Source organism: Haliotis cracherodii, unplaced genomic scaffold (genome assembly GCF_022045235.1).
Source record: "Haliotis cracherodii isolate W230 unplaced genomic scaffold, xgHalCrac1.p SCAF_15, whole genome shotgun sequence".
Lineage (NCBI taxonomy): Eukaryota > Metazoa > Mollusca > Gastropoda > Lepetellida > Haliotidae > Haliotis > Haliotis cracherodii.
The window spans coordinates 10800043-10812849 of record NW_027266270.1 but is presented as its reverse complement, the minus strand read 5'-3'; the positions used below and the strand labels follow the sequence as shown (position 1 = coordinate 10812849).

Below are 12807 nucleotides of genomic sequence, written 5' to 3'. Positions count from 1 at the left end.
TATGAAGTATTTATTGTTTATTATCAGCATAAGCAGTACACAATACAAGGTTGGCGCGTGGTCTTAGTCGCTCTCCCGTGAAGATATGGGCTAGAGTTGGTCTTCGGCACCCATGCTTGTCATAAGAGGCGACTAAGCTTGTCGTAGGAGGCGACTAACATGATCGGGTGGTCAGGCTCACTGACTTGGTTGATGCATTTCATTGTATTCCGATTCCGCAGGTCGATGCCCATGAGGTTAATCACTGGATTGTCTAGTCTATACTCGATTAAACAGACCGCCTTCATATAGTTAGAATGTTGTTGAGTGCAACAAACAAGCAAATCGCTGTTCTGAGTTGCGTCCCTTAGTCGTGCCAGGATCCTCTGATCGTGAGCTCAATTACCGTTGATAAAAGCTTGATTTGGCGTTAAACCACGCTCACTCACTCACTTTATACCTTATTCATAACTGACCATATAAGATAGCTAGCTACGCGACAACTCGCAAAGCACATTTAAGAACGAAGCGTGGTTTATTTAAGGATTGACTGTGGATTGTTTTCGGTTCATTAAGGAACGAATCGAAAAGATAATGTGCAAACTGTATGAATCCGCGTTGCTTACGTTTAAATGATATTTGTTTTCCAGAATAATCACATTAATTGACTGATTCATTAAATGAGAAAACGTACAACTTTATGGATAACAACTTCTGCTTTATTGCATTTAGCTACACTTCAATGTAGATTCAAACAAGCTGGAGCGACAACAACCAAGCTGCTTGGAATCCTGATTAAAACAGTATGGTACTTGTTATCTATTTCTTGTTGTTGTCAATGATAATCTGCTGCTTATCTACATCGAAACGTCGCTATATGCAATAAACCAGAAGTTGTTATCCAAAAAGTTGTACGTTTTCTTACTTACTCACCAACTTCTAGAATGCCAATCAAACAGTTCATTCAGTAAAAACTAACCGTATTCTGAATATGCAGCCAGGTGCAATTGCGACAGTGGCCGTCGTCGTGTGAGAGTTGTGTTGTCGCCTGTAGCAGTATCGTTCACGATGCTGCCAGTTGTGTTTTTGAACTACCTCTAAAATTATTGGCATCGTCCAATGCGTCAATATCTACGAGCACGATCACGTGTTCAGTTTCTGTTTCAGGAACGTGACTGGGTACAGTTAACTGCGGGGCCATAGATGACTGGGCTACCCGTGTAGCAACGCATGCGAGATACATGCGAGAGCAACAAATACCGATCAATACTATCGTCATGATGAATCTATAAAAACAGGATCAATGTCGTGAAGATATTTGTTTTAATTTTGTTCAAAATCAATGCCCTTTATATGAGACCCATAACAGAAGAGTTGATGGCTGGTTGCCTTGCGTTTGTAGGAATAGCTACGGACGCACACTTGCGGTAACCAACTTGTATGAATTAGTAATAGACGCTTAATGAACAAGACATGATTACGTCCGCATTGCCAAGTCGATAACACGTTGCCATGGAAACCTGTAAACACATTCGCTCAACACCTTTGACATTATGTCAAATCGATATAGATATCGGTGATAATGAAGAGGTCGTTAGTTAAATATATTCGGTCCGTGACGTTGATTCTTGACATCGAGAATCGGTAGAAACAAAACAGACCGTTTTCTGTATTTCGTAGCAATATCGAATTCGTTAATTATAGATACCCGTTATAGATACGTGTAATTTCACACGGAAAAGGTTGCCTAGCGACCAGTCAGTATCAACAACATATATGAAATATCATTGACTTCTCAGTCTAAAACTGTCTCCTCCGAGGTCCGCGCTTCCGACTGACGATATCAGTGACAGGTGTAGGGACGTCTTCTCTCACGTCAGTAGGAATTGAGCTGGATTGTCCTGTTCTTCGGTTAGGTCTGCGTTCATTGGGTATGATATCGACATTCTGTTCGGGGTCGCGTTGACATTTAAGAGACAGGTATTCCACGACGGATAATCAGGTCGGATAAAACTGACATACCCGCGCTTCTGGTTATTGATTTTTACGCAAGCTCCGAGATGGGAGGCGAATAACAAATGCATCGCATCTTCGGTTCTTACATTTAACTGACAACGTTAGCCAATCAGGGGCTTTGTTTTATAGACAGGTGAGACACGTGAAACATCAAAGGAGCTAAAACCAGGTATGGCTTCTTTTTACAAAATATTCGATGCTTGTTATGCAGCGTATATGTAATGTGAATTGATTTTGACGTAGGGTGAAGTCCCGTTATATAGTATTTAACGGATGCTTCATCTTGATGTGATAGATGTGTTAATGATTTGTCGATAAATGTTTTCATAGTAAATCGCTTCATCATTACATATACATGTCTGACACTTTTTGTTTTTGATGACGTTGTAGCTCCACAATATATATATAGATATATAGATATATAAAACGCTCTTTCAGAAATTTGATGCAGTATTTTCGACAAGACGATTAATTCATTAGTATGAAAAAACACTGGAGATTATGAATACCACTCACAGAATGTAGATAAATGGAAATGTCGACATATTATCTAATTTTCCTTCAATACGTTTTTAATGATATCCCTGCTACTATTTCATAGCTTCCAATGACTGAGGACATTGTGAAATTGGCCGCTTTGCGACAGCAGAGGCGACCGAAAACAGGACGCTCAGGGGAGACAACTCTTTTCAACCCAAAGAATTCAACATCAACTGAAGAAACGACGGAAATAGACGTAAATTTCTGTTTTCGTTAATAATCGACTTGGGACATATGTTTCCATCAGAATTAATTCCTAAACGTATCCGTTTTCAAACATATCACCACGACAACGAAAAACTGTATATTTACTAATGCAGTATTTTAGCCATACAGTTCACTCACTCACGTGACTGACATTTGTTTCATAATAAGAAGCAGTGATGGATGGAGACGACAATTTAAATGATGGCTTGACTTAAAAAACGTCCGATTATTTTATGTAACTTGATGGGTTATAAAATTTAATCAAATAGAGTAAAATATACGCATATAGCATGTTTGAACACAGTATTTATTTTTAAGATCATAACTGATCATAATACGACTATTCACCCTCGATTATGGCATGTATATAAGATGAAAACCATTTTGAATTTCATTGAGTTGGGTGTAGGTTCAATGGTTTGCGGTGATTAATGAGTGAATAAATAAGTGATTCTGAGTGGGCTATTCATGTTAAACTGCGGCATGGGCTAGCATAAAAAAATCGATATAAGCCCGGACTAGTACAAGCGCGCGCACACATGCACGCACACACACACACGTCGTTATATGTTGAACGCGACGTTAAACCCCTTTTCACTCCAGTACCTCGCCTCACCTCACCCCATCATCATCATCATCATCATCATCATCATCATTTTTATTACAAGGATCAACTGGGAGCGACTGCAGTATCGTTGGAATCTCCCAGGTCACGTGTTACAAGACGACGTCTTAGCGGTGAATCGGATTTCGATGACGTCATTGGATCCCACGAAAGCAAGATTCCACTTCCCTTTGTCAACTGTAAGGTAAAACCTTTATTAAGTGGAACCTGGTTATTCCGAAACCCTCACTTTTCGAGCGATTTTGTCATTGGGTGCCATCAACTCTACCTTACACAATTACATTCACCTAACAGTACGGATGAAAAGGTTTCGTAAAAGCCAGTATAGTATAGTACCCAAAAGAAGTTAAGGACCACCCGATTCTTTCATATAACTATAGTTAATATGTCATGACAGATTAACTATGGTAACTTAAAAATCGGATGTTCTTCATTTTCTTTGAAAGACTGGGCACGGGTGGCCCAGTCACTGTGCAGAGTTGCGTCCCTTGGACACGCCAGAAACCTATGATTGTGGGTTCGAATGCCTGTTCGCACCGATTATATATCTAGGTTTGTCCGCACTTCGGGCTTTCCTCCCACATTAAACTGACACGCCGTGATATAACTGGAATATTGTTAAAAGCGGCGTTAAACCCAACTCACTCACTCACTCATTTGATGTGGGAGGCGAGCCTGGCGGGATGCAGGCAGTCTTTGTCTGCTCTGTGGTGATACTCTCGAAAACGAGTATGGTGCTGGCAAACCTAGAACCAAAGTCGGTTTTCGAACATAATGTAGCAGTAACACCCCACCACTTCACATTCGTTAAAGCAGGTGAATTTTTTTAATTTCCCGAAAACCCTTGTATTATTTGAGATGTTTTTCCGAATTTTGTGTTCTTTCTGATTTTCTATTTAAAAAAAAAATGTCCAACTATCCCAAAATGTAACAATGGATTCAAAGCAATGAAGCTAAAACAGGAAGCTGACGGGACTTTTTAAGCTGTTTTGGTGAATACCAATGACACTTGAAGGGTCTTCTCAAATTGTCCTTTCACCAACACAGAAATCGTACAAAGGAATTAACGTCTGACATTTCCATTGATGTTAAACGAATCAAGTCGTCTTATTGTGACATTTGACATTTCAATGGGATCTGCAGCAAATGGTTTTGAGTGTGGAATGTCAATAATGGCTTACAGTGAACCATAGTTTGGATTCGGAGGTTACAAAGTATTCTGGCGCCTCAAGGTACCTTTGTTCAGAGACTGGGTGGTCGGGTAGCCCAGTGGTTAAAGCGTTCGCTCGTCATGCCGTAGACCTGGGTTCGATTCCCGACATGGGTACAATGTGTGAAGCCCATTTCTTGTGTCCCCTGCCGTGATATTGCTAGAATATTGCTAAAAGCGGCGTAAAACTCACTCACTCACTTGTGCAGACACTGAGATAAAGCTATATAATGTGCGTCACACAACCAAGCGAGATGCGGCTGCTGGCAGCAACAGTTTCACCGGCATCTGCATCATATATAGCTGGAGGCGTCATCTTACTATTTTCTTACAGAATCAGAATTAACCAATTTCACTTTTTTATGATATTTTTCTTGCCGTAACCCTTTTCCACCAAGCTCGGAAAACTAGCGCCCTAGCGGAAAGACAAGAGTGAATATGAAGTGCTTAGGGTGTTATTCCACGTGTGTTATAATTCGGAATAATCCGGCAAAATTCGGAAACCGAAGTTTATACACCTCTGCACGAAATGTGCGGCTCATAATATTAGTACAGCGCTTGAAGCACAATCATGTCATTTAAGATGTGTCATAAGATTTGAATTTTGAACGATCTTTTAAAAACATTTGATACTTTATCAACAAGTTACTGGTGTGTGTGTATGTGTGTGTGTGTGTGCGTGCGTGCGTGCGTGTGTGTATGTGTGTCTGTATGCGTGTCTGTTTTTGTGTGTGTGTCTGTGTGTGTGTCTGTCTGTGTGTGTGTGTCTATGTGTGTGTCTGTGTGTCTGTATGTGTGTGTGTCTGTGTCTGTCTGTGTGTGTGTGTCTGTATGTATGTGTGTCTGTGTGTGTGTGTCTATGTGTGTGTGTGTGTGTGTGTGTGTGTGTGTGTGTGTGTGTGTGTGTGTGGTGTCGGTGGTGCTGGTGTCACAGCCGGGTCAGTCGTCTTAGACACCGCTGTTGCCCTAGTTACGTAACAGATCACGTGATCAGGGTCCCGGTTCGCCCCGAGGATGTTTGTCAGCACCATACGGGTTGGTTTTCACTGAAGTGGTAAACGTCTAAGACCTGCATCACTTCGGGCTTTCCTCCCACATTAAGCTGACACGCCGTGACCAAAATACCTGTCAAAGCGGCGTTGACCAAACTCACTGGCGCCCTAAGTTGGTAATATCAGGACAGTGTTGGTTATGCTGTACTGAACAGCGGCGTCGTAATCGGTTAGTTAATCTTAAAAATAATTATCGTTCGACCTGTTACCGTGGAACTAACACTGCGTTGCATGCTCATTACAATACTGACCCGTGAAGATCCGGGGTAGAATAGGTCTTCAGCAACCCATGCTTGTCTCCCCGTGAAGATCCGGGGTAGAATAGGTCTTCAGCAACCCATGCTTGCCGTAAAAGGGGACTATGCTTGTCGTTAAAGGCGACTAACGGGATCGGGTGGTTAGGCTCGCTGACTTGGTTGAAACATGTCATCGATCCCAACTGCGTGGATCGATGCTCATGATATCAATCACTGGATTGTCTGGTCCAGACTCGATTATTTACAGACCGCCGTCATATAGCTGGAATATAGCTGAGTGCGGCGTAAAACAACCAACCAACCATAATCATTACACTACTTGAGTGATTGAATGATGTTTAACGCCGCAATCAGCAATAACTCTCTTCATACCAACGCTACTTAGGTTAAACCTTTAAAAAGATAATTCGCCATATGCGGAACAACGTTTCAAACTTTTAAGTTCAAGTAAAGTTGTGACCATGTAAAGAAGGAAAACATTATTTTCTTATAATCGACAGACCCTTATGATTAATATATTTTTATATGCTAAATTAAGTTACGGATCTTTCTTTTTTGAGTTACCTGTTTATTATGTTATCCCTCATGATTATCAGTAATGGCGGTCGTGATTTATTTACTAATGAAGATCTCATTATATACCCTCTCGGGTTAAAATAGGTCTTCAGCAACCCATGCTTGCCGTAAGAAGCGACTGATGGGATCGGGTTGTCAGGCTCACTGACTTGGTTGATGCATGTCATCGTATCCAAATGAAATGCATAGATCGATGTTGATAATCTCAATCACTGGTTTGTCTGGTCAAAGCTCACGTATTTACAGACAACAAAGAACCCCCCCCCCCCCCCCCCCAAAGAAACAAAACAAAACAAAAACAAAAACAAAACAAAACAACAACAACAAAAACAACAACAAAAAACAAACAAAAAAACTCTCCACTTCTTTACGTCATCGATTTTATCAAGTTTTATTGTGAATATCATAATATTTAATATTATGTTGGAGTGTTAGGAAAATAAAATTGAAATGCAACCTACCTACCATGTATCTATTTTTTTAGATAACATGAGAAACAAAAAAGAATGTTTTTTATGTCATGCAGGTTTCGGACGTCGATGTTAAAGCACTCCTCAGTACGTCGTCCAAACAATCCCTCATCAGTAGGGAGATGTACAGCAAAATGAGGTGAGTGAACTGACATTACAGGACCAATGGGAATCCAGAACCTTTATAAATTATACATTATCAGGGCGAATTGAAACAACAGTAATGGACAAAATGCGGAATTAGTGTTGATGAGTTGTCGCCCTTTGACCACTAAATGTATGAGCAACGTGGCGGAATTACGATCAAAGGTCAACATGCAACAACAGTTGGCCGCACGCCATGGCGAAAAAGCAGATGATGCCATCAGTTGGGGTGGGTGGCGGGGTAATTGAGTATGGGGGATGACAAGTCTGTCGACATATAATTTCCAATTCTCTTCTTGTTTATGGTCAAGGTGCAGAAGCGATTTAATGCAAATGATAACAGCCATTGTATAACAATAGATGATCTTTATTGTCGATAAAATCGTTTTGACTGGGGGCCGCCATTTAGTTTGAAGCAAGAGTTGTGAGAGGTCGAATCACCTCAGCAAGGGTGGAAACTGGACTTTTAAAGTCAGTTAACTCCCTTGCCTCGGGAAGATGGTCGTGGGTCGCTATATAAACATACACATATGAGGGTAGAGGCATTTTGTCAGTGAAAACGTAGAGCGAATAGTTTTAAACAACGGGCCAATCATTGATCCCTAAATACACATCATCATATTGTTTGTTTGTGTTACAGGAGTGCGGGTTCAGACAGCCGCCGACAGCTACTTCGGGCTGTCCTTACGTTCGGGACTAAACAACTGGCGTTAAACTTGGAGGTGCAAGGTACGTTTCTACATGTTGACAAGTGCTCCCTGCATCCACGGAAGATGCATTCGCGCGGTACAACTTGTCACATACAACATAGCGCAACGGGTAAGCTGAATTCACCGAGTGATTTGACACCTGTGACAGTAGTATTCCTACTTAAACACGGAGAACAAGTTTAATGCCGTTTATGGCGATCCAGCAAAATAACGTTGGGGACACTAGAAATTGGTTTAACACATCGTACTCATGTGTGGAACCGAACCCGGGTCTTCTGTGTGACGTGTGAACGTTGTAACCTCTACCTTTGATACTGTTAAAAGCGGCGTTAAACACAACTCACTCACTCACTAATCACACGATCCTGTCTCGGACGACGAGGGTACTAGGGACGAATTCTGACTCATAATTCCCAGGTTGTAGTACGCCTACAAGGATTGTTCACCATCGATGGGGGATATCCTCATAATTAATAAGGAATAAGGGTGACCCTGTCGTCTGAGGCGATTTGTAGAGTTTTGTCCCTTAGACATACCAGAAACCTGTGATTGTGGATTTCCCCTGATGTTTCTAGGTTTGTCAGCACCATACTCGTGCTCGAGACGTCTGAGACCTACATCACTTTCAGCTTTCCCCCCACAATGTCGACGTTAAATTAAAACTCACACTCTCATCCCACAATAAGGTGAAAATACTGATCAAAGAGTCTTAAACCCAACTCACTCACTCATTCACGAATAACTGACCAAGCTATCCCTCAGCAGTAAATTACCGATTCCACTTACCTATTGACAACGTTAAGATGTAGTTAACAGTCGTGTATTTCACATTATGAGGGTCATGTGTTTTTGCCCCTTCTAACCATCATAACTTCTGAGAACATCGTGCCTTGCAGATGACATACCGGATATCGTGCTGGGGATCGACTTTCTCTCTCAGTTCAAGGTAAATAACGTGTGTGTTACTAAATGTACTTACTACAGAACAAAAAAACCCCCGAAACTTCCCTACATACATACATGTCAGACATGGTCGTATCGACATCTTTGATGCTCAGAAACACAAATAACATCACTGCCACTTAACTACTAACATCACTGTACTTAACTACTAACATCACCTCCACTTAACTACTGACATCGCTGTACTTAACTACTAACACCACCTCCACTTAACTACTAACACCGCCTCCACTTAACTACTGACATCACTGTACTTAACTACTAACACCACCTCCACTTAACTACTAACATCACCTCCACTTAACTACTAACACTGCCTCCACTTAACTACTGACATCACTGTACTTAACTACTAACACCACCTCTACCTATCTTAACATCACAGCTACCAGGCTACCTATATTACTGCTTCGTGAAAGCTACTGTTAAACTGTTACTACTAACCTACTATTTCAAAGGCGGCCGGCTGACTGTATTGACGCACAGGTTATACTCGTATGCGTCGCCTTCATTTGGAACCCATGGAGAATATTTAACGCCTTGACGTAAAAGGCAACTATGATTGTCCAAGAGGCGATTAACGGTATCGGGTGACTTGTTTGATGCATGTCATCGTATCCCAATTGTGTTGATTGATGCTCATGATGTCAATCACTGGACTGTCTGGTCCATACTCGATTATTTACAGACCGATATGATATAGCTGGAATATTGCTGAGTGCGGCGTTAAACAACAAACAAACAAAACACGGAGTGACCCGACGGCGCTGGTCGATCCTCATTACGCCAACCACACGTTCGCCTGTCCCAGACTCGACTGATTATTTACATTTTGCCGTAATATAGTTGGGGTACTGCTGACTGCGGAGTAAAACAACAAGCAAATACATCGACTTGACTGGAGTACTTGTGTACTTTTACTTTAAATGAAGCAATTATCTTCAGTGAAAAGCGGCTGGATCAATCAATGTTCACGATAGCATGAACAACGAATGTGTCTCTCTTTTGTTTCTAATCAGAAGTGTACATTACACATGTAAACGATGTGAACGTGACAAATAGCTGTCTTAAAAAGAAAATATTATAAGCTAAAAAATGTGAGTGGCATTAAAAGCAAGTTGCAATCACCAATTTTCCATCTTGTAATTCAATAGTTTCCAGATACAGCTCACGTCAAGGCAATGAGCGATGCTGTTATAATCAGTCGATGTGATGTCGTAACTGTGGAAGCTGGCTTGAAATGTCAAACTGAATTGTGGGGTAATTGTTGCGTTAGAATATCTTATTGACGTCGAAAGGGAGTAATCTTTTCGTTACCTGTCATCTTGTCATTTTTGCGCAGGAATTACGCAATGTAGTTCCGTGAGAATCAATTTTGGCTTCATTTGAGGTGAGGTGGGGTGAATATGGGGTTTAACGTCGCGTTCAAGATTGTAGCATGTGTGTGTGTGGGGTGTGTGTGTGTGTGTGTGTGGGGGGGGGGGGGGGGGGGGTGGTGTGTGTGGTGGGGGGTGGGGGTGTGGGGTGTGAGTGAGTGAGTGAGAGAGAGAGACTGAGAGAGTGAGAGAGAGTGAGTGAGTGAGTGAGTGAGAGAGTGAGAGAGAGTTAGAGAGAGAGTGAGAGAGAGAGTAAGAGAGTGAGAGAGATTGAGATAGTGAGAGTGAGAGAGTGTGAGTCCGGACTATATGGGGCTAGCCAACTGATATACCATCCCGCAGTTTAACATTCATACTCTGTATACTGAAGTCCTTGTTTTAGCCCCTAATGCCGACCGCCAGGCAGGGTAACAACAAGTACCATCTAACGTCTTTAGGTATGACGCGACCGGGGATCGAACCCCCGACTTTCCGCTCTCCGGTCGGACGCTAATCTGTATCATATGATACGCCAATCGAAGTACGATATCCCAAAACGACCGATCTTAATGTTGTTGTTTGTTGTTTAACGCCACACTCAGCAATATTGCAGCTCTATGACGGCGGTCTGTAAATAATCGAGTCTGGACCAGACAATCCAGTGATTGGCAAGCATGGGTTGCTGAAGACCTATTCTCTACCCGGATCTTCACTGGTCAGGGACGTTCTAATATCTCTTAATGCAGGGAGGTATCGTGTAGGAGTAACAGATCTGATTTTAATGAGATTGTCTGTTCACAACGAAAATCATTAGCTGGTTTAAACTGTCGGGGATTGCACGTGCAAATGTTCCTTCCTGCTCCTGAGATGCTCTGAGTGATTTTACGGTGCTTTCATAGCATGTTTACCATACGCTTCTCTTCCTTGTGTTGACGCATTCACAATCGGAGTTACCTCCCTTAAAACGATCCCTCACGAGCCAGACCTTTCTTTGCCAACTTTCGCTTTGAAATATCTTATTTAATTTGTAATCCACGATTTGACTGGAATAAACAACAAACACCTATTGCTTGTCTCCTTCACACGCTACCCCGCAAGCCCCATGGTCGTGAGAGGCGACTAAATGGATCTCGTGGTCAGACTCATCTTCTCGAGGCCAGGGTTTTAACTGACTTTAAAGTTCAGTTTCCAACCTTGCCGAACAAGGCTAGATTTATGGAGTTATATTTTGGCTTGACTAACGAGTCTATGGGTAGTCCAATCAATTTCCAATAAAGAAATCGACATCCGGTTCATAACAAAAGGCAAATGCCGTGCCGAATTCGTTCGATTGGAGGATTTGCGGAGCATGAGTACTGTCAACTGGGCATCGACAGATATTTTCAAAATCGTTTCATGTTTTTAATCAAGGTGCTTGAGTGATGTGATGCACTTTGAGGGGTAAAACACGTTTTATTACAAAGAGCTTTATTATCGAAGTAATAGTGCAAGTACAAGAGATATGAGAGATGGAATCTGACTGGTCGGTAGGGAGGACCTAGAAGGGACATAACTCGTAATAGCCACTGGTGGCGCCACAATCGAGCCCAAGAAATTCCAGCCTACTTCGGTAAGGGTGGAAACTGGACTTTTTAAGTCTGTTAACTTCCTTGACTCGGGAAGATGGGTCAGACTCGGTGATTTGGTTGATTGTGGGTCATCGTACCCCAACAGGATGGGTCGTTGAGCACAATACTGAACAATACCCACTTATTTACAGGGCATATAGCTGGGTGCGGCGTAAAACAATAAACAAACCAATAAATGCTATCTCATATTCCCTAATTAATACGAATTAAATATTGTTGGCTAATTGTGTGTTTGTAAGCAAATGAAACAGTATAAAATCGAAAGCGTCTCATGTCAATATTATCAAATGTTCATCATTTTGAGAAATTATTTTGTAAATTTTGAGAAATTTTTTTTCAGTGCGAGTTGAACTTCAGGGACAGCGCGATAATAATGGGACGGGACGATGACGTCAAACTTCCGTTTCTACCGGAAACGGAAATACCACTCAAGTTCAGAGTACACCGAAACGTGGCGGCATCCTTTTAAACACGCTCTGTTTCCTCCCAAGTGTTATGCAATCAGGAGCTGGTGTCAGTTCTTGCTGATTATATCTTGAATATTAATAGATGTTTGTTTGTTGTTAAACGCCGTACTCAGCAATATTCCCGCTCTATGACGGCGGTCTATAAATAATTGAGCCTGGACCAAGCAATCTATTTATTGACATCATGAGCATCGATCTATGCAATTGGGATAAGATGACATGGATCATCCAAGTCAGCGAGCCTAACCGCCCGATCCCACAAGTCGCCTCTTACGAGATGAAATCTTAATAAGAAAATATAAGTGTTTAATTTTGGTCACTGTTGTGAGGATGGACTGTTGGTGGGTGTCGTTAAATGTTTGCTGTTTAAATTATTGAATATGTATGTGTGAATATTGTTTAACGCCGCAGTTAGCAATATTCCAGCTATATCTCAGGGACCTGTGCATTAAAAATTTATACCGGGCAAACGAGTGGTTGACAGCATGAGCAACAATTCACGCTGCCATGTACGATGACACGCAATCAGGCAGGTCACACACTGTAACCACCCTATTCTCTCACGGAAGTACTGGGGTTTAATGTATGCTACTGAAAAGAAGTTAAAC

At 41.8% G+C, this 12807-nt stretch overlaps 1 protein-coding gene across 1 annotated transcript; it reads left to right on the top strand.

Moving 5' to 3' along the window:
• The first annotated feature begins 2077 nt into the window (after positions 1-2077).
• Positions 2078-12201, top strand: LOC139461799 (uncharacterized). Its single transcript, XM_071243271.1, has 7 exons — positions 2078-2164; positions 2597-2731; positions 3411-3551; positions 6989-7071; positions 7717-7805; positions 8683-8732; positions 12073-12201. Exons 2-7 carry the CDS (start codon positions 2603-2605, stop codon positions 12199-12201), a joined length of 621 nt encoding a protein of 206 aa, XP_071099372.1. The 5' UTR covers positions 2078-2164; positions 2597-2602.
• The last annotated feature ends 606 nt before the right edge of the window (positions 12202-12807 follow it).